The following is a 27,584-nucleotide window of genomic DNA, read 5'->3' on the forward strand; positions in this document are numbered from 1 at the left end:
ATGGAAAAAGAAAAACCGTTTAAATTGTTCGTACCGCCGCGCCTGAGCGGTGGTCAGGTATCTGCAGTCAAACCCCAGACGAGCACTCGGGCAACGCGGCTGTGTCAGGTAAACGGTGCTGCTGCCGGCCTTGCGTTGTGTGGCGATGGAGGCGACGGCTGACGAGCGGGCGGCGGGGCGAGAGCGGTGGAAGGGTGCAGGGGCCCTTCCAGGGGGACGCGGGAGGCAGCGGTGCTCCCGGGTGGTCCCCAAGCAAAGTCCTGAACCTCCGTCCTGGAAAGCACACGCATACGCAGGCGTGAAAGCCTGTGCGCTGAACTCATTTTTCTGCAAACTGTTAAGATTGGTTCTGGGGGGGGGAACATCTTAAGTTTTAATTTCAAAGACTTTTACATTTTTTCTGTCAAAGCCGAATAGAATAATTTTCTCCAGCATCTGCTATGTATTTTAACTGTACACCACCGATGATAAATACATGTTTGATGTGGGTAATTCAGAACAGTAAGTGGGAAGTACACCACTTGGATACCCTCACTGGCTTTGATTTATTGGTCCCACCAGATCAAGTGTGCAGTGGAAATATTCTGTCGCTACGCTCCAAGTTATGTGAATTCAACAAGATACTCTTTCATCCTTATGAAATATGTTTAGATTCAAATGTGGTGTTCTGACAGGAGATGGGTTACACTATTTACGAGACAAATGTCTGTGACTTTTAAAAACCTTGTAAAATGAAATGTTCATGCTAATGCATAATCAGATGTGTTTCAGAAGTACTCTTGGGAATAAAGCAAAAAAGTATCAAATACTGGACTTGGAAAAAAATCATTTTGGTTAATGAGTCCCTTACCATGCAACTGTGTACAGGCGTGCAATAGCTAATAAGTTCTTGTCATCAAAAGCTTCCACTTTGGCTACAGTGTAGTCTCTAAAGCAAACTACAAAAGACCAGCAGTTTGAAAAGCCAATGTGAAGTAAGAAGCAAGTAGGAGAGTTCCAAAGCCATTACCAGTACCTTGGGCTTTGAAAATTGTAGGTAGTTGATTTATTAATGGAAAATTCTATTTTCACATTAGCTGTACTTTTTTTCTGGGTTTTATAATCCTTCTTTACAAATCTGCCTATAAGAAACTAATTTTTAAATTTGTGCAGGGTTTTAACAAATGCCCAGATGATGATTTTAATTTGCCATTTGTAATGATGAGTACACCGAACTGTGGTGAAATCACTGATTCAGGTAAGACTAAAATAAGCATTTACCTTGCACATTCTTTTAAAATTTTTTAATATTGTCGACATTTTTCATGAGTAGTTTAACAATTTCATAGCTGTAACCCTGTTAAGTACAGTTCCACTGTTATTTTTTTAGAAATACATTGATCAAAAATCTCTTCATATTTCAGATGCGATTTCACAGCAAGTAAAACTTTGCTCTGAGGTAGATGAAGAGGTCAGCTAAGTATAAACTTTGCATATCTAATTTCTTAGAGCCTCTTAATTTGTTCCCAAAACAGTGCCTAAAGCACTATTCAGTAGATACTTCAGGGCTAAAGGAAGTAGTCAAAGGGAAATAATAATTTTCTGTCTCCTGTTTAAAGCTGAATCTCTTAGAGGAGGTATTTGTGATTCAGTGAACATGCCTGGAGATAAACCTTTAAATATTAAGGTGATTTCCAGGTTGTTTTGATTTTTTATTTTTTTTTTTTTAAAGAAAAGTGCCTGGGGAGTCTGGGAGTTTTAATCGGATTAAGATTTAGGCACTTAAATATTTTTGTGAAACTGGTTCTGAATAGTCTGTTTAAAGGCAGAAGGATTGAAGTCAGAGTATTCTTTGGAAAATCGAAGCAGAGTATCCCAATTGCCTTGTCTGGCTTTATTTTATCTATGAAACAGTGAATTTAGTGGAGTGGTTTCCTCAAGCATTTGATTCTTCTCATAGCATCTTTGCCAACATTTTTCTGCTTTAGTATAGCTCAGTAAAGCTAATTTTTTTGCAGTAGCTTCCTGTGCTTCCTGGATATGAAATGCTGTTTGCTGCAACAAAATGGAACATATTTCTTGCAGTCCTCATAACGATTTTCATATCCATGAGGACTAAACTTCTTTTAGCCCTAGCAGCTATTAAAGTACAGTCAGGACTGTAATAACGTCATGATGCAGCCAAAACAAGGATAGCGTTAGGTGACATCATACTGCAGAACTGCCCTGTGGCCTACTGTACTGCTCTTACCTGCCTAAACCACTGATCAAGCGCTGCTTGTACAGCACTTTAAAGATGTTCTAAGAGCGCAAGGTTGGTTGGGTTTTCTTCCTGCTTTGTGTGTGAGTTAATTGCAAAAACACATCACAGGTAGCCTTGGACAAGATCTCTGAAGCTGCTTTTGCTTAACTCAGCAGTATCTGTCACAATAAGAGGAGGGAAATGGTGTGAAGGACCTAACGGAAGGCATCTTGGCTCTACCGATAATTCTAGCAAAGTTTCTATTGACTTGAGTGCAGTTATCCATATCTTCAAGGCTATCTATGTAGCAATGTCGCTATATCTGAAGGCAGTGGGATATTTTTCACTTGTGCTTGTGTCTCTTGTTCTGTAATGTCTGTTGATACATATACAGTGGATGCACAAAGATTTAAACTTTGGTTCCTGATCGTATATAAGCTTGTGTCACCATCTGTGGAAAAAAATTTACTCTTGTGATATTTCTAAGAGATAAATATGTATCTAAAACATTATTAATTAAATAGCATTTGAGATTAAATTGTGGAACCTGTTTTAATAGAATATAGAAACAATGAACGAATTGTATTCAAAACTCTACAAAGAGGCTGAGAAGATCAAGCGGTGGAAACTAAGTGTGGAATCAGAACTAAAGCAGAAAGAAAGAAAACTGCAAGAAAATAGAAAGATTATTGAAGCACAGCGTAAAGCCATTCAAGAATTGCAGGCCAGTATTGTACAATATACATTGAATATGTAAAGTAAAGTTCTTCCTGATTTAGTATGAAAATATTATTAATACAATTAAATATTAAAGAATGTTGCAGAGGTTGAAGAAATTTTGAACTGTTAATGTGATGACTTCAAAGAAGTCATTTGGCTAGATACCAGTGACCCATGGCTCTTCTGTTACTAAAGGAAAAAGTAACATTTTGTTTTTTCAAAACAGTTTTCCTCTTTTTAACAATGCGCGTTCCATCCTTGTATTATTTACATGCACATCATACTGTGGGTATGCAGAAGCCTGTTCAAGACTGAAAAAGCTTTCATCCTCCTGGTATGTGTAAAGTATTGAAAAATGCTCGTGCATATTTCTGTGTTCAACACATACAGGAAGTAGTGCACTCTGCTTTATCCCAGTTTCTTATCTCGCTGGTAGTGATGGACAGCTTTGTGACTGAAGTACATATTTTGAACAATTTATTGGTCCTTCTTTTTGTTGTTCTTTGTTTGTTTGCATTGGCAACCTGGGTCATCTCTGATTGTTTGACTCTTGCCTTGAGAAAATGGTTATTCTGAGAAGGGATGTGCACATGTAGTGTGTGAATGTATGTATGAATAACATACCTGTAAGTGTTTCAGTTGCTGGTAAATTATTGTTTATTATTACGTCTTTCACGCAAACTGTAACAAAAGATGGCTCAGCATGTAATATCAGATAAAACAGATTTCTGTCTTCTGATGCAGAAAATTACTTTTTCAAGTGAGATTTGAGAAGTGAAAGTATATTTCTAGTATATTTTTCAATAATAATGTGTTTTTGTATTTGTTCCCTATAAAATTAGTTTGAAAATGAAAAAATAAGTTTAAAACTGGAAGATGAGATATGTGAAAATAAAGATCTCTTAAAAGAGTAAGTAATACAGCCAAATGTATTTTTGTGAAAATAATTAGTTTCGTGCTGAGAAGTGTATTAGTATGGGAAGTTACCTACAGCTGCTAAATTGTAAAGGCCATCAGGGCGTTTACATTGTTACTACTTAGGTATGCAAAGTACCATCCATTCCTGTGACAACATATTATGGTATTTTTTCCCTCTTTTAGAAACAGCGCTTCAAGGCATCTGTGTGATCTGCTCAAGGAAACCTGCACTCACTTCACAGAGAAGTCCACCAAATGTAAATGCTATTTACATTTTGATTTATGAACGTAAATGTACTTCTAGCTTTCTCTAAATTCACGAAGGAAAAAAGCTATCGTTCTCTTCCAAATACGTTCTCTGGTTGAGATAAACTGTGTGTGGCTCTGCATCAGAGTGAAATTAGAAGTGAAGCCATAGGTCTAAGACACGTATGTTTTGTAATGCTAAATCCAGAGGTTTTCTGAAGTCGGTATGATTGATTGCTAAAAGGTTACAAGCCTGGGAGCTACTGAGGTGTCCAAACACTGAAACAAGGTTTAAGGCAGTGTAAGCAACCCTGGTTAGCCACTAGCAGCCACTCCAGAGGAGTGCAGGTCTGAAGTCTTGTCAGTCCATTGATGTTTTTCAGTCCCATCCAGATACCTTGAATATATTAAGACGTATGAGGTGGCACTTCATGCCTATGTGTAGGCAGTAGAATCTGCTCTAGTTACCTTTCCCAGCTCGCTCTAACAAATTTCCAGAGTTAGCATTATCCTGTTTGAGCAGTTACAGGTCCGTGGGGGAAAAAAGGTTCAAACCCCAAGACACTATGAGTATCTAGCATTCTTCTCACTAAATTGACCAAGCCAAGACAGCTGGATAACTTAACAAAGTTTAAATTCTTGAGATTTTCAAATACATTCTTGACGTGGGATTTATGAAATTCAGAATTGTTACTATAATCTTTAAAATTTTGCTAACTTGATTCTGGATACTTAAGAAGTGTCTGTTTCTTTTTAGCCTTGCTTCTACAAACACCTGTGTATAGGTGTACTGTACTTCTTTGATAGCTGTGTTTCTTACTGTTCTCTTCTGTAAGTGTTTTCTTAGAGAAAAATAATATCAATTACAAAAACAAAAGAAAAAAATTAAAAGATGGAGATGGAATATTGTTAAAATTCTATAATGGCAGTTCTGTGGTCTTGGGTATCTCTGCTGACGGGAAGAAATTCAGTGCCAAACCTTATATTACAGTTTTTAAAACACTAACATTTTTGATACATTAATATTCAACAACATTGATACTGTCAAAATTAATAAATATAGTTATATAAATTGATCCAGAACTACACTATTCATGGAAGAAGTGAGATTCGGAAGGAAATTTGCAAAGTTGAGTTTGCTTGATGTTTCAATGGAATATACATTTTCTGCAGATTATATAACTTTGGCACCCTGTTTCATAATGATTTTTTAAAATAAGAAAAGAGCCCATAATTCCTTTTTTAATTTATTATGCTGTTTAAGCATAATGGCTTTGACAGCTGGCATTCTTTTTCAAAAGGAAAACTTTATGGTACATTCTTACTTTGACAGATGAACATGAAAGAGAAGAAACAAGACAACTATATGTGGAACTTAATAACAACGTTGAAGTAAGTGACGTAGCTTGTTAAAAGGCTCAAATGTGATCCAAGTTATATGGATACATTGAGATATCTGAGTTATGTGCATACGTTGAGGTACTCTTTGTACAAAGAACGTTCTCTGATAAAGTCATTAGCACCATCATGTGTGATGCCAGAAGTCAGGTTTTCAGTCCCTTTTCAAGAATTATTTTAGTTTTGTATAGGGCACATTCATTGGATAAAATGCAACAGTGTTTGGGATGTAGATCCATATGATCTGTGTGATATGTATGATCTGCTTCGTGTTAGGTGACTGCCATAACTTCTGTCATCTTTTTGTACTGTTTCACCTGTCTGGTGATTTCACAGAATGGCCGAGGTTGGAAACATCCTCTGGAGAACATCTGGAGAACTTCCCCTGCTACAAGCAGGGTCAGCTAGAGCAGGTTGCATAGGGCTGTATTCAGGCAGGTTTTGGGGTCAGGTATATTGAAGTTATTCTATTAGATAATTTTATTTAACATAAAGTGCAATATAAAGATGAACAAAGAAAATTAATTTCAGTTTTGAGTGTGACACAGAACAACAAAATTCATTATGGAACTGGTGATTTTGTGTGGAATAAGAAGTATAAGGTGTGAATATTCCTTGACTTAAAGAGAGTTTTTACCTTTTTAATTTGTAAAAGAAGTGCAGTCTTGCCAAATAAATTAATTCATCATATTTTTGTTATTAATTATTCCAGTGTGGAATATAACACCCTAGTATATTTATAATAGAGAAATGCAAGGCATCTTTTTTGGGGAGTGATGAACTTGATATTAAGCAGAGTCAGAGAGTACATGGTATAATGGTTAAATATTAATTATAGGTGGTTGTAGCAACTAAGAAAAGCACAACTCCTCCACTGTGTTAGGGATCTACAAACATGGACCAGTAAAAATATTTTGTCCTTGAAATTGTTTAGATCTTGAGTACAGAAATTCTTAAACTTCCAACTTTGAATAATTACCACATTCTGTTAACTCAAAATATGTTTATGCTCTGAATTTTGGTTTTAACAAAATTTCTCCTACAAATATGAATGTGCTTGTAATACTGTTTGTTTACAATCCATAAACATAATTCTTCATTACTGAAAGTAGTTAGTTTTATATGAACATATATATTGAATTTTATTTTTAGAGAATGATAATGGCATTTGAAGAGCTTCGTGTGCAAGCGGAGAACACCAGATTGGAAATGTGTGTCAAATGTGAGAATTCTGTTTATTGTGCTTATGCTGCAGGCTTAACAATTTTGTACTTCATAGATTTTATTGCATGCAGTTTCAGGCCAGAAAGATACGAGGTGCCAGAATGGTGAACTGTTACCTCTCTGACAGTCTGGACCCTCTTTTATTCATGCTGCCTGCTGTTAAATGCTTGGGCTCTTTTATTTTTCCACTGGGTCAGATTTGGAACTTTATTTTTCAAATAGTTACCCAAAGTCTAAGTTTTGTCTGTGGAGTATAGTCTAGAGATCACTACTTACTTTATGTAGTTGGTTTATTTAAATGATAATGCACTAGTGTATAGCTACAGAAATTTTAATTAAATATTTGCTTTATTTACACTACTATGTGCCTGTTTCATTTTTACATATGCATTTCTGTTAGTTTCTTAGAGCGAACTATTAATTAATACATGGAATAATGGACTAATTCTGTGGAAAGCAAAAATTAATTTGTCTGATTAGAAAATAATTTCAAAGATTACCTCAACAATTACCCTTTAGGAAACAAATTGTACAACTGTACAATTATAAGCGATCTTAAACTGGAAATTGTATTCAACTTGGAGTATATTTTAGCTAGTATATTAACTGTGGATATTACTATATCTCAAAAGTAAAAGAAGAAGCAGAAAAAGTGGACAAGTTTGAAAAAGAATGCAAACTGGAAGTCAGTATGAAGGAAAAGCAGGTTTGCTCAGTTTTACAATCTAATATGTACAGCTTTATTTTTGAAACAAATCTTGCAATTTCTTTAATATTTGAAGTGTGTTTTGCTTTGTGGCTTACTGATATAGCAAATGAAAATGATTACTTTAAAAGTGCTTGGTTGTTTGTAAAATATTTGTATTTTGGAAGGATAGAAATTAATATTGCAAATGGCCGCCTGATGGTATGTTCCTTCTGTGTTATTTATGTGGAATAAAATGTGAATTAGGCTGCTGTATCATAACAAGGGACATCTTAGTGACAGGATTTAAAAGCACCACGTAAACACCGAGTACTCTCTCTGTTCCCTGTATGTATGCTTGCCTTTACAAAAGTGGCTTGTGCAGAAGCATAAAATTAGTAAAGTGATCACTCCTCATAGTTAAGAAAGGTATAGTTCATATCCAGGAAGAAGGAAGGTGGGAAGAAGGATTATAACGCGTATCAGACCCCAGGCTGGTAACAGAGTTTAGGAATCTGAGATCAGAGTAGGTTTTTTGTAGTGGTGATGAGGTAGCCATGATGGAAGATGGATTAAGTTGAATAAATTAATTGTGATAAGAGTTTTTAGTTTGTAAGCAGGAGCCTGAGAAGCAGAGCATCCGTCTGTATCTGGGAAGGTCAAGAGTTGTTGGTTTTTCTGAGGATGGATGTGACGTTGCAAAGGGGCAAGGAGTGTTTCTGGTTATCAGTAAAAAGGACAAAAATAACAGCTGGAGCTGCATTTAAGTCAGATTCTGCTAACTTTAGTGATGTTCCAGTATCTTTAGTTTGTTGGAATTCATGTTTTGGTTTTGAACTGAAGAGCTTTTTCATCCAGAGTAACATGACTTGATCAATATTTGGCTAAGACCAACCACCTTATTTAACTTCAATGACAGCAGTATGTATGCTAATCATACACAGTACACAAATGAAAATGAGAATCTGTCCTTTTTTCTAGACTTCATTATGATATTATTTTAATTTTGTTAGATTTCAGTTCTTACCATACAGAGTGATGAAAAAGATGATATAATAAGAGACATCAAGACTCAGCTGCAGGAATCCAAAAATAAGATTGCTGACTTAGTAGAAGCAAAAAGTAAGAGTTCTCTCTTATGTTAAAATGTACTTGGTTATAAAAGTATAGGAAACAGGATCATGCTAATTTTACCCTGTTACTAGTCAGCAGCAGAATTTTGGGGCCTTGCAGGCCATATTTTCTTTTGGAACAGAAGCTGCTGATGTGGGATCAGGACTGGTGGTGTAATCTGCATGTGTATAAAATCTAGGGCCTTATTTCATAACAAAGGTTTTCACTTTAGGCTCAGGCTACACCCTGTTTTTATATTGACATGACAGCTTCATTGCGAGGCATTTTTCTTTTACTCTTCAATAAACTCTAGTGTGAACATGTTATACTACTGTAAAGGTGCCAAATACCCTGTCATTCCTTTTCTGTAACAGAAGTAAGTTTTATCAGTACACTGTATAACCCAGCCCCTGTTCTGGAGATTTTTCCCATTTCAGTTGGACTTGTATAGTACAGCATAATAATAAATAAAAGTGTTTTTCCTGGTTACTGGATTGATCTGTTTCAAATTAAGTTAGTGAAGGGTCTTCAAAGTATAGTATTTGTTCAGTAGTCCATAAATAGTAGCTTTGTTCTGTGTTCAGCAAGACATATTTTCACATCTTTGCCAAGTAACCCCCCCAAAATGTTACAGCTTTTAAATGGAATCTTATTTGCAAATAGGCAAAGGATTGACTGGGATTGGAAGTATAACTATTTTTGAAGGGTTCTTTTTTAAGGGTGAGTCAAGCAGTGAGAGCTTTTGAAGACTGCAAGGGGAAAATACATTGCTTGAGTTTTGCAAACTTACAGTCAGGTGCTACTGAAGAAACTTACTTTTCAGAACTTGATTTTCAGTATTTTTAAGCCATTTATGTTACAAAGTATTTATAGTATATGATGCAAATACCTTTGTTCTTTAGAACTGAGGGAATTTTCAGCCTCCCCTTCCCGGGGGCGTGGGGAGGAAGGTTTTAGTATCGTTTTTATGGCAGACACATATCAGTGGCTGCATTTTGTTAAAATTTTATAAATGTATGTAATTTTACATTTTGGTTAGTGTTATTTAATAAGTTGAATAATCATCTTGGAGGCTTTTTCCTTAACAATGACATGAATGCACTGTCTAACTTGATTAAGATGTAGTAACGTATTCATCTGTAAAATAGAAATGCAAGCATTTTTTACTAAAAAATCCTATTTTTCTTAAATGCAAACATATATCTCTTTGCTTAGGACATGAAGGAGAAATGTTAAAGGAATCCCAGATCAATCAAGAACACATGAGGGCAGAACTGGAAGAGGCCAAAGTTTCATTGCAAAAAATGGAGGTACAGCTTGCTTATAATTTTCCAGTATAAACAGATGAGATGGGTAATTGCATAAATACTGATACTTTAGTTATGAAACAATTGTATCTGTTTGTTGCAAAACATGTTTCAAAATTATATAATTTTTTTGCAGGTTACTCAAAAGAGCTTAGAAACTGAATTGGAGACTGCGGTGAAAGCATTAGTTCAGGTCACTGGAGAAAAAGAAGCACAGGTGGAAGAATGTAAAAAAAATATGGCTTTGAATGCATCCCTGAGAGAGGAGTTTGAAACTTCTATTTCCAATTTGAAAAGCTTGCTGCAGAAAGAGCAAAATAGGTAAATTAAACAGTTTAAATTCAAAGAATGATCTTGTAGGTAACACACTAGATTACCGAGCTGCTGGGAATAAAACCTAAACTTCATATGTGATCTGGTGTAATTACATTTTTTTGTAATAGCTAATAACTATTTTTTTTTTAAGTCCTTCACCTGTCTGGTTATTTGTATTATTAGCACTTGAAGACAGTTATGCTCTTTGATTTTGTGTGGATGCAGCTCTTAACTAAGAGAGCAGTAATCTCATTTAGTACTTGACAGTTCTTTATTAATGGAACATTTAGTGAGGAAGATATTTTTCCGTATGTGATAATAGTACTGTTTAATGCCGATGCTTATTACTAATGTATTTCAGGTTTTCTGTAGTTTTAAAAATTATATGTCTGTCAAAGAACCTGATAGCAACTAAAATCAACCTTTCTAAAAAAAGGGAACAGAGCAGTAAAGATGTATCTTAATACATATCACAGCTGAGTTTTCAAGAAACAGTGATTTTGGGTACGTGGCATTAAGGTGTCTTCTAAGTAGTTGCAGTTTATGACAAATCCAAGAACAAAGGAATATGAAGCTGAAATTAGTTTTTTTACACACTAGTCTAAATGCAGAGAATTTAATGTAATTTTGTGCTGGTTGATATGGGTCTATAAGAAAGCAAATTTTTGCCCCCCTCCCCCTGCCCCAACTTTCATAATTCTAAGTTTCAAGTGCAGTGCTTTGTACAATACAATATACTTTTTTTTAATGACCATTTTCTTAGATTGGAGAAATACGAAGATGAGTCAAAGCTACTTACCTTGGAGCTCAGAAATAAGTCTGCTGAACTGGGTAAGATTTGTAGAAAGAAAGAAAGCGAGCTAGGTACTAATAAAAATGTTTTCTGCTGTTTTCTGAAAATAGACTGTCCCTATGGCTTGGAAAAATGGTTTTACAGTACCCTGTACCTGTCAGGAATGCTTAAATTTATGTTTACTCATCTGACTCCCTCTCCTTTGGTAGTCATTGTAGCTGGCAAGAGTCAAACAGCAGTGCTGTGCAGACCTCCAACAGTAAGACCATACATGCATGGATTCTCCTGGAAGTCATTTTGGTTTCTCAGACTGATAGCACTGCAGACCTGGTTTAGAAGGGGTATTAGACGCTGAGCAGTAGATTCCAGAAATTACAAACACTTGCATTAAGCTCTCCTGCAGACCACTCCCCATGTTGGACGTAGAATCACACTGACAGTGGTTAGCTTTAAACATTGCTTTGATATCCTCTGATTTCTAGACACATGCTTCTTAGCCCCCAGAGGAAGAGATCTACCTTTACCACTGCATTCCCACTGCGCAGCATATGTCTCTAGTCCTGATATGATAGATGAGAAATATAGTTTGACGTCCTTGTATGTATTGAGGGCATCTAAAGATAAGTGTTCAAAACTTAACTGCTAATGCTTGTGTAGAACAAGGTGAGATGTGACCTGTGAGAATTCCAGAGCAAAAATGAGTTTGGTATCCAGTACCTGCAAAAAAATACCAGTAATGTGAATGTGCACATAGAAAACATTTTCAAGGTACTAATAAGTGGTTTCCTTTTTCAGCATATCCATGTGAATATCTTCAGCAGTCCAGATTTTTTTTCTGGAAAAATGCAGATGCATCAATGCTTGAAGATTACTCCTTTGTAAACATTCTTACAGTCCATGGTTTATTTGAATCCATGATTGTGGAAAACATAATAGGCTCTGAATTTTATTTAAGACAAATTATTAGTTTCTCTTCAGATATATATTTGCTAATGTCTTTCTGAATAATTTTTTCAACTCTACATTTAGATTAAATCATAATTTAGGTTATAATTTAGCTTTACAATTTCTGAACTTAATCCAACAAGTTTTGAAAATTGGGTACTGCAAAGGGATAAATGCTTTATACTGCCTGCTAAATGTGTAAAATTATTTCTGTTCAATTGATTTTACATTACATGCGCTGTAGAAGAGATGACTAAACTAAAATGTGACAAAGAAATGCAACTCGAAGAGCTGTCAGAAACACTGGTAAATGTTTATTTTATTAGTCTCACGGCATTTACTTTTCATATGAAGTCTCTCTTGCTTTTTAAGTATCTTAAATGCCATATACAAACACTGTCTAATCTGCCTTAATGTTGCTACTGAACTTTCTTAACGTGTCTTTTAGACAATTCCAATGTTTTCTTTGAAGGACTTGAGTCTTTCCACTGTTTTTCTTGTTTTGTTCTGCTTTGTTTTGGTTTTCCTTATCAACATTTCTGGTCGTTTCCTTCTTCATTCACACCTATTCAAATGCCACTCCCTCTGGACATAAAGATTTCCCATTTTTAGTTATGCCTAGTACTCACTCTTTCCTCATTCTGAACCTTGCTGAGAAATACTTTTTTTTTTTTTGTGATGAACATTAGCTCAAAACATGTAAGCACCACGCATCATATGACAGTTAAGGCTGAGGGATCAACTAATTTTTGACAGTAAAGATAATTCCTCGAGTGGCTGGCTTTCTTCATAATAGTCTTCTAAAAATTAAGCATTGTAAAGGTTTACCTCATTTTGGTGTTTAAAGGATAACCAAGCTTCTGACACCACCCAGAGAAGGCAGGGGAATTTCTGAAAAGGTTATGTGTGCCAAAATGAGGAAGCTAATAAGCAGTTTCATAGGTTTATTACTTCACAAATCTGTTGTGATTATTTTGCTGGTTTTGGGGTGTTAGTTATGGTGAGGTGTCCTCCACACTGCAGCATTTAGTATCTAGAAAGCATTGCATGCTGTGTTGATGCATGTCCCTTTTCAGAGAAAACATTTAAGAGGCTACAGAAAGGTCTTTTGGGTTATAACACCCTGTTCCATGTATTCCCATTATACTGGGTGTTCTGTTCTTACTGATAGGGAAGTTTCCTGAGGTAATTAGCTCTGGTCTCCGTGAACCCTACTGAACTGTGACACAGGCCCATTTTCTGTTACAGATGTCTAAGCTATATGAAGTACACTTTTAATACGGGATTATTTTAGTTATGATCTTGTATTTACAAGTCTAACAAGAAACTGCATCAGCTAAAGTAAGATAGTGTGAAACCAGGTTTGCATTTTACCACGTAAGTTTGTTCCTTATATACTGTGCATTGAATTTTCTAAACGGAGTTTCGCTTGTGTTCTTAAACAGGAAAAAGTTGAAGGACTTCTAGTGAAGAAGAAAGATCTTGAAGCCACTGTAGAAAATTTGCAGGAGAGAGAAAAAGAAACGAAAAATGTTCTCCAAATCAGAGAGGTCTGAATAAAGGGTGATAGTAACATGTTTTTATAAATAGTTAAGTTACACATTATCACGTGTATATAAGAACATAAGAAATATCACAGTCAGACCAGTGCTCCACCCAGAGCACTGCTCTGCTTGTGACAATGACAGTGGAAGATACTATGTAGTAGAGGAGCCTCACTATTATCTATGGTCCATTCCCCTTGCATTCCTACAGTAGGTGTTTTGAGGATGTTTGAGGACACATCCCTGTCCGCTGCCTTTGCTATGTTTATGGACTTGTTGATGTTCACTTCTCTCATCTGTTTTTGAACCTCCTCCATTTGCCTCCACAGCCTTATGTGTTAAGAAATTCCAGAAGTTCATTATGTGCTGTGCTTATAAACTAATCTCTCTCTCTCCCCCTTCCTCTCTCCCTCCTCCCCCCGCCATCAACTGCCTGCCAGTGCCTGTGGTATCAGCGTATCAGCAATTATTTGGAGGAAACAGTATTCAAAGCATTTGTATATTATTAGACTAGATTACATTACAGGGTTTGCCTTACCCTCTAATGGCAGCAAATTTCTGAGGGAAGAGTTTTGCTTTGTGGTTTGGGATGCATCCAAAATATTTGCTTATTCTATCACATAGTACTGGAATTCTGTGATTTTTTAAAATTTGTTTTATCTAGGTGAATGCAAAAGCTTATGATGTCTGAAGCAAATGTCTTTATTTAAAATAATGTCCAAGGAAAGCTAATGTTGTCAGTAATTTTGCAGACTAGTTAGTTAGACTTACAATAAGGGACACATTTAGCATTTGTATCAGAATTCGGTATCTCACACTACTTCCACGTCACAACAGAGAGATGTAAAGGTACAGTCTGGCTAATTTATGGCATGTATGTAGTTTGTTTCATCTTAAAGCTTTGTGTTGTCAGTTCATTTCTGATAGCTTTCATGACTTGTAGTTTACATATGTGTACTCCAAACGCTTTCTTTTTCTTCTGCAGAAAGAAATCCATGATTTGAAAGTACAGCTGACTAGTACAGCTGAAAAGGAACAAGATTATTTAAAACAGCTTATGACACTGAATACAGATCTTGAACAAGAGGCGTATGATCATTTTTGAAAATATAGTATTAGTTTAATTTTTTTTGTTATGCAGAAGTTACTTTAATATACAATTAAAAGATCTATGATTGTTCTCTAATGAAAATTTTGAACCTATGCACACAGTACGACATCCGTTATATACAATATACCAACCTATATATACTATATACCAACCTATATATACTATATAACAACCACTGTTTTTATATAAAAGTTGACTCTCATTTTCTTTCCTTCTTCTGTCGCCTTTTTGCATCACTGTAACTTTGCTGCAAAGCTTAAATTTGTAGATACAGGCCTGGACTTTTTCCAGCATGAAGTAACGTTTTGTAATGGATAAATTTAACTTAAAAGGAAATTTCAAAATACATGTTTTTATTTCTCTTTACCATTTGTTTTAAATTAGGCTAAAGAATGAACAACTAACAGTGTATATCAATAAGCTTTTATTAGAAAAAGAACAAGTAGTACAAGAGAAAAGTGGTATGGCTACGGAACTCAAGAAACTGCGAGAAAGTCATGAGGCAAGTTGTAAACTTCCAGCTGTTTTTAAAGGACAACATTCAATTTAAAATATAAATCGTGTGGCAAACTGCAACATGACGTGGTTCTGTAGAGTATCTGAACTACTTGTGGTGTTTAAAATACAAATGAAGTGCAGTTACCCTTGTGAATAAGGCAGGTCAAGATACTACTTAAGATGTCTTTGAATTTTTTAAGATGTCACTTTGAATTTTATTCATTTTACTTACATGGGTCTTTATTTAGGATAGTAGAAAAAAAGAAGAAAATACAAAGCAGTTAGTTGAAAAGCTGGAAGAAACAAATGGCCAGCTAAGGCAAGTAAAGACAAATATTAATGTACAATATTATTAAAGGAAGTAGATTCAGTTCCTTCAGAGTTAGTCTAAATGTTGTGTTCATATGCTGCTTTCTATGATTGATTTTTACATTAATGCTTTTTTTAGGCTATATACCTAAACAGAAACTATTTAGTATTGATGTTGGCCATGTAGAAGTTTCTACAAATTAGTGATACCTGTTGCTACAGGAACAAATTTTGCCATAGCTTCGTATTACATGTAGCTATCCTGTTCTGCATTAACATCTTAGGTGTGAAGGAAATGAAAATAGAAGTTAAAGGTTATGGATTAAATGTGAAAAGGTGAAACTGGTTAAATGTTACTCTCTGAAGTAGTCTCCGTACCACCAACCCAATAGACAGGCAGCCTTCCATGTTTCCTAGATGCATTACAATATTACAGATTAGAATATATTTTACTCGGGTAAGGGGAACATCTTTCCATACTTACAAAAAGGATGTACAGGTCAGACATTAACTTACCAGTCACTTTGCGTCATTTTAAGAACATTGTCATTGAACAGCTTATGAAATTCTCATCAATATTAGCAGCTCTTTTCAGAAAATAAAGTATGGGTTTATTTAGCAGTAGTGAAAAGAAGTTAAAGTTATTAAGTAAATATTTACTAATGCTTGTTAATTTGGCATTTAGAAATGAACTGGAGTCTTTGAAGGAGAAGATGGCAAAGAAAGGTGAAGAGAATAAAAGTAAACTGGATGAAAGAGCAGAAAATGTATGCCATCATCTCATGTGCTTTATCATGAAAATATATAATATAACCTGTAGGACAAAATGTACATGTAAAACTTTTTTATTTTTTTTTTTGTTCCCCTGCAAAACTCTGCCTAGGGATGTAATCTCTTACAGACGCTTGCTTCTTTCAGTGCTGCTACCAGTTGAGTCAACATATGTACACATGCTGAGCCCTTTTATTTTAAAGGACAAGAACCTTCACTGGGATGTTTACTCTTTACATGGAGGCTTAAAAGTCCAGATTTGTTAGATTTCAGGCAAACAGAGAACCCCCCTTTTTTTATTTCCATATACCCACTTAGTGATGGATGGGGTACGGATTACCTTTCAATATGTAATATGAGTTTTAGTTTAAATACATTCAAATATTTTTACTTTCTTCCTGTAGTTTCAAAGCACACCTGCTTTTTTAACATCATAATGGATTTCAAAATTTCATTGTAAAAGTCAAAGATTTTCAATTATAATTCCAGGCTAAGAGTATTGAAAATGAAATTTCAAGAAAGGAAAAGCAGTTGAAGATTCTAGAAAATAAGGTATGAAAATTCATACCATTTTTCATGGACTGTAGAGAACTTCATACAAGATTTTTGAAATTTATTTTTTAAATTGCGAAGTAACTTTTTTTTTTTCTTCGTCTTCTTTCTAAACTCCACAACCACTGCGGAACTCGTTCACTGCTATTGTCGATGATATTGGGCTAGCAAAATTCTTGTAGTACTTTATGGTTAAAACTCCAATCATTGTAACATGTTAGCATGTGTTTCAGTCCCATTGGAATTAATCAGACTTGTGCGAATCCATGTTTAAGAACATTGACAGTAATCTCTAACACAGTGAGTCATTTTTTAGGAATTTATTAATTAAAGTTTGAAATATCTCTTTTAGTTGAATAATTTAAAGAAGCAGGTGGAAAATAAAAACAAATGCATTGAAGAGTTGCAACAGGAGGTATGTACAGTTCTTAAAAGTCAGAAATACATAAAACATGGTATTTCATGATAACTGTTACTTTTCTAACAGTTTTTGTCTGATGCGATATCTTTAGATATACCTATGTAATTTATAATATTTCCTTTCTTATCCTGACTCTGAGCAAATTAAGGAGTCACCTTTTGAATTACTTGATTTGTAAAATTATCCTTACTTTTGAAAAATGCAATTACAGAAATAATATCTTTAGTAAACTTTTACTATTTTCATTTAGTACATGGTATCATTGATATACTTGAAATAATGACCTCTCTCAGTTACCAATAGTAGAAAAGAATTGTGCATTCAGACAAATTGTTAATAACGGTACTGTAAAAATACATAACTTCTATTTTTTGTCATCACACCTGCACATTTTCTGTCAGCAGTATCTTAGTTTTTCTTCCCATTCTACACCCTCTTTCATTATTCTCTGCTGTCACCCGTGAGGAGTCTTTCATAAGGTCATGAAGTAACAGTAGTATTAAAGTAAGTAGCTGAGCACTCTTTTGTTTGGAGAATTGATCTGGAACCTGAACTGCAACACAGAGAGTTATTTGCTTTCTGAAAGCTGGCATTTTGAAGATTCCAACCTACCTGATGCAGTTAAATCATTACATAATTCTATCAGCTTATTACAGTGTTTGTTTTACTTTATTTTAACAGAATAAGGTGCTGAAAAAGAAAATTACTGCAGAAAGCAAGAAAGCAAGTATTTATGAGGGGAAGGTGGGTTTAGATAACTTCATGTACAAGATGAGGGTAAAGCACAAAGACTGAATGTTTTAAGTCCCAGTGTAACTAAGGGTAATACATGTTTAACACGTTCTTAATTGTTTCATGGGATACAGATTTTACAGGAATAAGCCCATAATTTTTGGAAGATGCCTGCATTTTTAATCATTGGACACTGACAGGGCTATCACATTTGTAAGAGATGGACATCACATCTTAAGGAATTATGTTCCTAATCAGTCCCTTTCTTTTTCGGTTGATAGTGTACTGAACATTATTCAGTAATGCCACCCCACTCAAATAGCAAAGCAATTAAAAGAAATATATATATTTATTCACTTTAGGCAGTTCTTTTTCTGTGTTCTGCAATGGTAAGTCCCTGATTAGAATATTGTGTCCAGTTTTGGGTACCACACTTCAAGAAAGATGTAGGCTGTTTTGAGGGTATTCTTACGAGAAACTTAAAAGGAAAAATTATAATCAAAATGCACACTTGGGAGGAAAACAATAGCATAAACCAGTTAAAATCTTAAATAGATTTACAAGGGAGGGAATAAAATCTCCATCTGTATGTTTTTTTCGAAGAATTCACAGTATTTAGGGTGACTGCTTAGGAGTGGACTCTTCCTATTTGTTTCATACCAAATTCTCATTAATATTAGCAGCTAAAAGGAATTAATCTTTTTTTAGAACTAAATAAAATTCTGAAAATAAATTATTTCTAGATAAACTGTTTCTTCACTTCTTAACTGGAAAACAAGATTTAATTGTAAACATAATACAGTCATACAGTTATACTGCTAAGTCTTAGGAGACTATCAGTTATGCTTCTTATTCCTACCTTGCATTCCATGCCAGCAATACTAAAGAGTCGTTCGTACAAAAGGCAGAATAGTGTCAGGTTGCTAATGGATGGTTCCCTTACATGGGAATGATTCCTTGTGATTGACTAGCCTCTAGCTTGGGACTGTTGTATTGACTGGGGTGCATAAGACTGGTATGGGCTGTCTTTCCCATTGTGGGGTTGCCGTTGTTTTTTCTAACTCACTTCAGGCCAAAGGTCAACTCTTTATGAAAAAAGCTGAATGTTAAATAGGAAATAGTTCAGTCGTATACCTGAAAAGTAACAGAGTGGTTCTGCCTGAAAATAAGAGGTAAAAAAAGTCATTGGCATGCTTATTCCTAAAGAAATAACAGCAATAATTCTGCATTCTTAAAAGGTGAACAAACTACAGTTAGAGATGGAAAATATGAACAAGCAACATAAGGAAACAGTTGATGTCTATCAAAAAGACATTGAAACAAAAAAAGTAAATGAAAATAAACTTCTTGAAGAGGTGAGAGTTGTTAATTTTTACTTCAACTTTTAGTTATTTTTTTGATGTGTGATGGTTTTATGAAGCTATGTCGGCCAGAGTCCTTGCTATTACATAGCAGTCTTATCAACATAAATGGAACTTCTTGTGTATGCATGTGAGCAAAGCTTTAGTACATTAGGTCCTTAAGTGGAAGTATTTGTATATGTCTTTAAAAATAAGAACTCAGTTAAAAATTCTTTTTGTCAAGATATTGTTCACAGAAATTCTATTCTTGGTATAAATACAGCATAATCAAATTATTATAACTTTTCCCATAATAATATTTTCCTGCCCACACTTTTTTGATGGTAATATCAAAAAAGATCAGGGCAGAGTGCTTGAAATGGCCTTGTGGTTCGAAATGACGCTCGTCTGCCAGGGAAGAATGGATGTACTTTTAATCTAGGTTTATGTCCTGGTTTTGGCTGGGATAGCATTGGGTTTTTTTTCCTAGTAGCTGGTATAGTGCTGTGTTTTGGATTTAGTATGAGAATAATGTTGATAACACGCTGATGTTTTAGTTGTTGCTAAGTAGTGCTTACACTAGTCAAGGACTTCTCAGCTTCTCATGCCCTGCCAGCAAGAAGCTGGGAGGGGGCACAGCCAGGACAGCTGAGCCAAGTGGCCACAGGGCTAGTCCATACCATGTGATGTTATGCTCAGTATGTAAACTGGGGGGAGCTGGCTGGGGGAAGACCGCTGCTCAGGAACTGGCTGGGCATCGGTCGGTGGGTGGTAAGCAACTGCATCGTGCATCACTTACTTTTGTATATTCTTTTATCATCATCATCATGATTATTATTTTGTTTTCCCTTCCTGTTCTGTCCTATTAAACTGTCTTCATCTCAACCCACAAATTTTACTTTTTCTTTTTCCTTTTTTTTCTGATTCTCTCCCCCATCCTACTGAGGGGCGGGCAGGGAGTGAGCCAACGGCTGTGTGGTGTTTAGCTGCCTGCCGGCCACAACAGTTAATTTGCCCATTTTAACAATATGCATAAAAAATGTAGGATTTGAAGAGCATCGTAAAAGTAATGAAGACTACACTAAATGAGACTATATATACATTGCACCCACAGGGGTAACAAGAAATGAAACCAGGATGTTTTAAAAATACGTTGCTGTTAATTTTTCATGAATTAAATGAAACTTGTTACTAACAGGTAGAAAAGATGAGGTTGCTTGCTGATGAAGCAACAGTAACACAGAGAGAAACTGATATCCGATGTCAACACAAGATAACTGAAATGATGGCACTTATGGAAAAACACAAGGTAAGAGATTTTACTGATTTCTGTGATTTGTAATGTGTGATACTATGTTAAGTAAAAACCTTTCAAAACCAGAATATTATGAATTAGAAAGTGAAACTTCATAGTAAAGACATGAGTCCAGGAAAATGAAGTTGAACACATGCTTGCATTTTCATCATCTAAAAATAAATTCATCTTCAGATTTTGAAAACATGCCTACTGGCAGATAAATTCCATTTATCTGAATTTCTAGGATTTTTTTTTTTATATTCAGGCTTCCTTTTATACCATCCTAATGCAGTGTTCTTCAGTATCAGTTTGGGCCTCTTTTTGTGAGGAGATTACTTAGTGACCTTCAGCAGTTTAACTTCATTCCTTATTACTCTGTTTTGCAGTATATTTAGCAGATACCATTAATAAAAATAATATGGCTAGCTTTTATGTGCTGGAACACGCATGGCTGCCTAGAGAGAAAGCATTCTCTGTCAGCCCACAAAATAATACTGCTTGTGTGTTTTCTGTTTTACAGTTTCTGCTAAAGCATAAATGTTCATAGTGCTTTCCGAATCTTCAGAAGCACCTTATTTGAAAAAATAAGTAGTGTTTTAAGACTAGGTAGATCTATAATTGTAACATGTAGTCAAATGTTTTGATTTTTTTTTTTTTAAACACAGCATGAATACGATAAAATGGTTGAAGAAAAAGATACAGAGTTAAAGCTTTTTAAAATAAAAGAGCAAGAGCAGTTATCATCAAAAAGATCATTGGTAAGGCGTACTCTTTAGCACTAAATAATTAAATGGAGGGGCTGCTGTCCTTAAAGCGTAACATAATTATAAATATCATATTAGACTTCTTCCTATTTAACACTTGAGGGTGGTTAAGTGTCTGCTTTAGTGGGACTGAACAGTAAAGATCAACCCACTAATTCCTGTTTACTGTTATTTTCTTACAGATTTTATTATGTGCACTAAAAAACCCCAAATGTTTCTAAAAATAAATTGGAGCAGCTGTGCTTTTCTGTCTGCTTTTCCTGATAGTGCGTCATGTTCTAACCTCACTGCCTGAATAAGAAACTTTTGTATTGAATAGTTGGATTCCACCCCCCACTCCCCTGTTCTCACAAGTGCTTTAAGTTCCTACCTTGAACAGTTCTGGCCAAGTACCTGTTTCTTAGTAGTACTTCAGCTCTTTTTAAAACAAACTAAAACAAAACTTCAAGGCTAGAGTTGCATTGCCTTTTTTTTTTTTCTCCTTTCTGGGAAGCTTAGCTTTGAGAAATGTTCTGAGAGCCAACATCCCCTCAAGACTTTCACAAAAGTGTAGTTCTACAGCATCTACTTCAAATGCAGTATTTTTCTGACACTTCCCTTCACAGAATATTTCTTCACAGAGCTTTTTTTCAGTTAGATTTTTTAGTAGAAGGAGGTGTGACTCAAGTCTACATGGTTGGTTTTTTTTTAATTTGGTAGCTGCTTCTTTGATCACCTGTTATTCCAGTGACTGAATCATTCTGAAAATGAATTGTAGATACCTCTCAGCATGCTAACTTTATGGCTAAGTTAGCTCTATTGAACAAATGGAATTTTCTTTTGTTTATAATGAATATCCCTATTAATTACGGTCTCATTTGGACTGTTTTCCTTTTTCCAGGTTAAGCATAGTTAACACTCCCCTTTATCTAATTGTTTTTAGGAAAATGAGCTGTCATGTTTGAAAAGCGAACTGTCATCCCTTAAGGAACAACTTAAAGCAGAAATTGAAGAGAAGGTATTTTTTTTTTTTATTAAATGTAGCCGTATGGGTGACGTGCTTGGCCTGCTCTTATGCACTATAATAATGACAACTGTGAAGTGCACTTTTGATTCTAGGTCTTGCTTTCATACGCTGTCTGATTTCAAGAGCTTGATGCTCTCTGAAGTCGTTCTGTCTCACTTCTGGTGGTAGTGAATGTTTTGCATTACTCCTTAATTGGCAAGTGTGAGGGAAGCAGGGAGAAATTGAAACCCTATGAAGAACTGTCCAGGCTTGCAGGGATGATGTCAGGAAAGCCAAAGCCAATCTGGAGGTAAAACTGACAAGAGAAGTGAAGGGCAACAAGAAAGGCTTCTACAGGACCTGCTGCCAAATGTGGCAGGAGTTCTGATGACAAAGGACAAGGAAATGGCTGTGGTACTCAATGGGACCTGGCAAGTCTGGAGAAAGGGAGACTTGCTCTTGGTGGAGGAGGATCAGGTTAGGGAATCTTTAAACAACCTGAACATACATCAGTCCATGGGATCTGATGGGATACACCCATAAGGGCTGAGGGAGGCGGCCAGTATCATTGCAAGGCCACTCTCGATTATCTTCAAAAGGTCATGGTGACTGGCAGAGGTTCCTGAGGACTTGAAGAAAGCAAAGGTCACTCCTGCCTTCAAGAAGGGCAAGGAGGATCTGGTGAAATGTAGGCTAGTCAGCCTCACCTCAATCCCCGGAAAGGTGATGGAACAAATAACGCTGGAAACCATTTCCAACCATATGAAGGAGAAGAAGGTGATTGGGAGTAGTCAGCATAGATTTATAGGGAGGGGCAATTGTGCTTAACCAACCTGATTGCCTTCTATGATAAGATGACTGACGTGGCAGATGAGGGGAAAACACTGGATGTTGTTTATCTCAGCCTTAGTGAGGCTTCACCACTGTCTCTCCTAACATCCTTACAGGCAAACTGGTAAGTGGTTGGACAGCAAAGTAGATTGAAAACTGGCTGAACTGCTGGGCTTAAGGGATTGCAAGTAGTGTGGCACAAAGTCCAGCTGGAGGCCAGTCACTAGTGATGTACGCCTGGGGTTGATTCTGGGTCCGATATAGTTTAACATCTTCATTAATGACATAGATGACGGGACAGAGTGCAGCCTCAGCAAGTTTGCAGGTGATACAGAGTTGTTGATAGAGCTGGTGGTTATGCTGTCTTTCAGAGGGATCTGGACAGGCTGGAGACATGGGTGAAGAGGAACCCCATCAGGTTTAACAGAGGGCAACGTGAAGTGGGGAAGCAATAACTTTTAGAACTGGTACAGGTTAGGGGCTGACAGGCTTGAAAGCAGCTTTGCAGGAAAAACCCCGGGCTTCTGGTGAACAGCAAGTTGAACACGAGCCAGAAATGTGCTCAGCAGCTTAGGCTGCATTAGGAAGAGTGTTGCCAGCAGGTCGAGGCAGCTGATCCTTTTCCTATATACAGCACTGGTGAGACCACATTTAGAGTATTATTTCCAGTTCTGGGCTGCCCGGTACAAGACAGGCAAGGGCATACTGGAGCAAATGCAGCAAAAGGCCATGAAGACCATTAAGGGATTGGAGCATCTGACAGAAAAGAGGGACTGAGAGACCTGGGATAGTTTAGCCTCAAGAAGAGAAAGCTCAGGGGCATATTGTCTGTGTGTATAAATGCCTTATGGGAGGACTAAAGAATGTGGAGCAAGACTTTCTCAGTGGTTTCCAGAACAAGAGGCAATGGGAACAAAATGAAGTACAAATAGTACCATTTAAACACAAGAAAAAACTATTACTGTAAGGGTGATAAAATACAGGAACAGGCTGCCCAAAGAAGTGTTGGAGTCTCCGTGATTGGAGACATTCAAAACCCTGTTGGACACAGTCCTGATCAACCTACTCTAGTTCGCTCTGCGGTGAACAGGGGTGTTAGACTAGATGATCTCCAGAGGTCCATTCCAGCCTTAACCATTCTGTGATTTTGTGATTGCTATATAGTATTCTTCAGCTGGCAAAAGAAATGCAAATTAGAATTAAAAAGACAGCGAAGGAACATTTACTTTAATAAGCAAGAATGCTTCCAGTTTCTCCCATGAGATAATAACTAGAAAATAGAGCTCTTTCTTTTTTTTAAATACAGCTGTGATAAAAATTGTATCCTATTTTCTCATTAAAAAGGGTTGGTATGGAGATTCCTTAGCAGAGATGGGAGAAATTGTATAAGAAATGAAACTGTGAATAGAAAAGTAATGTCTTTTGAATGCTGCAGTTTAACTAAATCTGCGTCATATATTTGTGTGAACTTTGTAACAGAGTATGATCGTGGACTGTGTTCTGTAATTACACCAAGAAGATTTTAAATAACTGAATTAAAATAAAATATTGACTTCCTATCACATAACTCTTTTTAGGAGAATCTCGCAAAAGAATCCCCCCCAAATTTGGTTCCTGAAAATGAAAAGAAGCACAAGGTAGCTTTAACCTTATCATTAATTAATTTTAGAATTTGGTAATACTTATACGTATGCAATCTAATTGACGTTCCATGATAAATTAGGTACACTTGACAAAAGACATTGAAATGTTTTTAATTTAAACCTTTTTTAATTTTAGAAAATACAAACTCATTTTTCTGAGACTCCTAAACCTCATTTAGATCTGGACTGTGCATCCATTAATGTAAAAAACAAAAAGTCTCCAAATGATATTCCTATAAAAGCCAACATGATGGAAAAGAAAAAAATGCCTCCTTCAATATCTGCAAAAAGTCCCTTGGGTAGTCCATCATTAAAGGTTCGTAACTCATAAGAGTGAATTGTTCCTTCTTTATTTTTCTGACTGTATTTCTCACTTCTCTGTAGATGCTTATTTATTTTTTGTTGTGATAAGCAGGGATTTAAAAGGTAGATAGCCACAAAAAAAAAAAAGTATTCCACAGCGACATTAGAAAGCAGTTTGTGTAAGGGCTCCCACTGTGTCATTTTTCTTGCTCAGTTACTTAATTTATCTGTTATCATTCATCAGTAACAATTCCTGTCCTAGAGGGACTGTGAATGTAAATTCTTTTACTTAGTCTTAAAAGAAAAGTGGTCTCTGTTTGTAAAGGCACATTTTTCTCTATGGAGCAGAAAATAGCTTGTGTAGCTGTAAAAATTATCAAAGTATTCCTGACTGCTTCGTCATAACTATAAAACCTATGCTTCTACCCTCAGAAGCTCACGTGAGATATTTATATCTTTATACATTTTTTAGAAACATCTACCATTTTTATGGTATCCTTTCTAAAAAAGGATTGCATTGTTCCATTCCAATGTTTCCGAGAAGTTTAACTTCTAGTGAAAGAACTATTTCAGTAAAAGCAATTTTGTTCTTGATATCACTGTCAATGTCTTTCTGAAAGCTTTTTCCTGCAGTTTTGTTTCTTTGCACTTTATTAATGTTGGTTATAGTCTGCATGTACTGACTACAGTTCAGAATAACCTGAATTTCTGCAGATAAGCATGAAGAAGTCAGGTACAGTGTGCCATAAAATGCAGTTCTTCCACAGCTTCCTGTTCATTCTCCTTGTTTGGCACCAAAAAAAGGACTTATTTTTCTTTTTTTTTTTCTTTTTTTTTGCTTTGTTTGTGTCTTTGCTTCACATTTTGGATGGAAAGATATTTGTTCCACAGCATCTCTCTAGTGTCTTCCTGGATACTCAGTCTGTAAACTGGGTTATGAGTTTGGGTTTAGATTCTGTAATTACCACTAAAAATGTAATTTTAAATGCCATCTTTTTCTTTCCCAGACATATATTATAAAGACTCCTCCAATACATAAACTGCAAAGTGAAAGCACAAATCTGCATTCAGAACAGTGCACGAGGAAAAAGCAAAAAGTGCTTCTACGGCTGGATGCTCAGTCAGATAGCTCTGAACACAGTGACCTCCTGGTAAAAATCAGAGAGCAAATAGTGGACTTAACAGTCCTTTATGCACACTGCTATATCTAAGAATGTATATAAAGTGTGTGGGGTTCTGTATACACGACAATATTTATGTGTATATATTTATGTTTATATTTTTATTTCATTGGTTCTTTCTGGAGTTGTATTTATATGTACATAATTAGTAAATATATGACAAACAGAGTACCACTATACAAAAATATATATTAACTTTTATAATGTTTCTTTACATTGTTTTTATTGATCTGTTGAGGCTTCATAGTAACAACTTTTTTTTTTTTGTACTCTAATATTCCTAGAGGGAAAGAAAATGTATTTTTTAATATAGTGTGATTAAGTAACTTTTTTATTTTTAATTTAAGAGCATAGTCTCGGAGGAAGAAATGTTTAAAAAATTGTACAAAGATTATCCTCAAGCTTCACAATTATATGCCATGACGCCAAAAAAGGTACCTTAGCTTTTCTTCAGATCAAAACGAACAGTTAAGGAAATTGTTATAGAAACTAATGGATGGCTTTATTTTTCTTCTTAGAAACCAAGTACATCAAATGTGAAAACTCCAGGCTCTGTACTGAAACTTACAACCATGAGAAAAATGCGAGAGGCTGGATGGACTGCAGTTTCCAAAATGGACAGGAAAAGAAAAATTAAAGAAGCTGAGATCCTCTTTTCTTAAAATGAAAAAATGACTAGTGCCCTATAATGTAATCAATGCCTTGATTACTACAACCACAGTATTATTATTCTTTCAGAGTTAGTACCTTGTTGCATTTTTCTGTCATACTGAGGATGTTTAATACCACATTAATTTCCTTTATACACATAAACTTTATAGATACATAACTACATCCACCTGCAGAGCATTTTCTACATTTCATTCCCTAGGCTATAAAAGGTCGGGAGACAAATTAGCCCATTTTTTAATTTAGCAAGAAGTATAACTACATAGAAAGCTGTTTCAAAAATAAAAAAAAAAAAGTCTGGCATTAGAAATACTAGTTTTCAAGAAATTCAATTTTGTTCTTTTAAATTTACTCTCTTTTTCTTAATACATAATTCACAAAAGGATATTATTTAGTGAAAGAAATACTGAAGCTGTTAAAATGCATGCACTTTTACCTGAAGTCGTCTTGCTTTTTTATTCATTTTATATGTTGTCCAAACTGTCTTTGTAGACCGTTTTGTTTTCAGTAGCTGCTATTTCAGTATGTTAAAACAGTTTTGAAAGTTTTAAAATTGAATTTTCAATAGAATTACTTCGGTTTAAAAAGATTTCAGCTTCATAGGAATAAAATATGCACACATGTTTTAAAATTGTAAAACCAATGTTAAGATGTCATTAAATTGTTTATCTGAAACGTAAAGTGTGGGACCAAGTGTTGTTGCTTTATGTACTAAAACACAGATATACATCACCAGGCAGCCTTCCTA

General features: G+C 35.5%; 1 protein-coding gene across 1 annotated transcript; it reads left to right on the top strand.

The window, feature by feature from the left end:
* On the top strand, positions 1-26,829 carry SYCP1 (synaptonemal complex protein 1; the record flags this gene model as incomplete). The annotated part of the gene is made up of 31 exons (XM_082330432.1): positions 1-108; positions 1,153-1,237; positions 1,404-1,450; positions 2,781-2,945; positions 3,784-3,851; positions 4,043-4,116; positions 5,439-5,497; positions 6,656-6,725; positions 7,360-7,433; positions 8,426-8,534; positions 9,741-9,835; positions 9,969-10,153; positions 10,911-10,978; positions 12,130-12,191; positions 13,331-13,435; positions 14,415-14,518; positions 14,925-15,042; positions 15,287-15,357; positions 16,033-16,114; positions 16,608-16,670; positions 17,023-17,085; positions 17,773-17,835; positions 19,062-19,178; positions 20,362-20,472; positions 21,126-21,218; positions 22,147-22,221; positions 24,618-24,677; positions 24,820-24,999; positions 25,994-26,137; positions 26,515-26,601; positions 26,686-26,829. The coding sequence occupies 31 exons, from the start codon at positions 1-3 to the stop codon at positions 26,827-26,829; spliced, it is 2,949 nt and encodes a 982-aa protein (XP_082186558.1).
* Positions 26,830-27,584: the final 755 nt, after the last annotated feature.

This window comes from Platalea leucorodia, assembly GCF_965183815.1.
Source record: "Platalea leucorodia genome assembly, chromosome: 19".
Lineage (NCBI taxonomy): Eukaryota > Metazoa > Chordata > Aves > Pelecaniformes > Threskiornithidae > Platalea > Platalea leucorodia.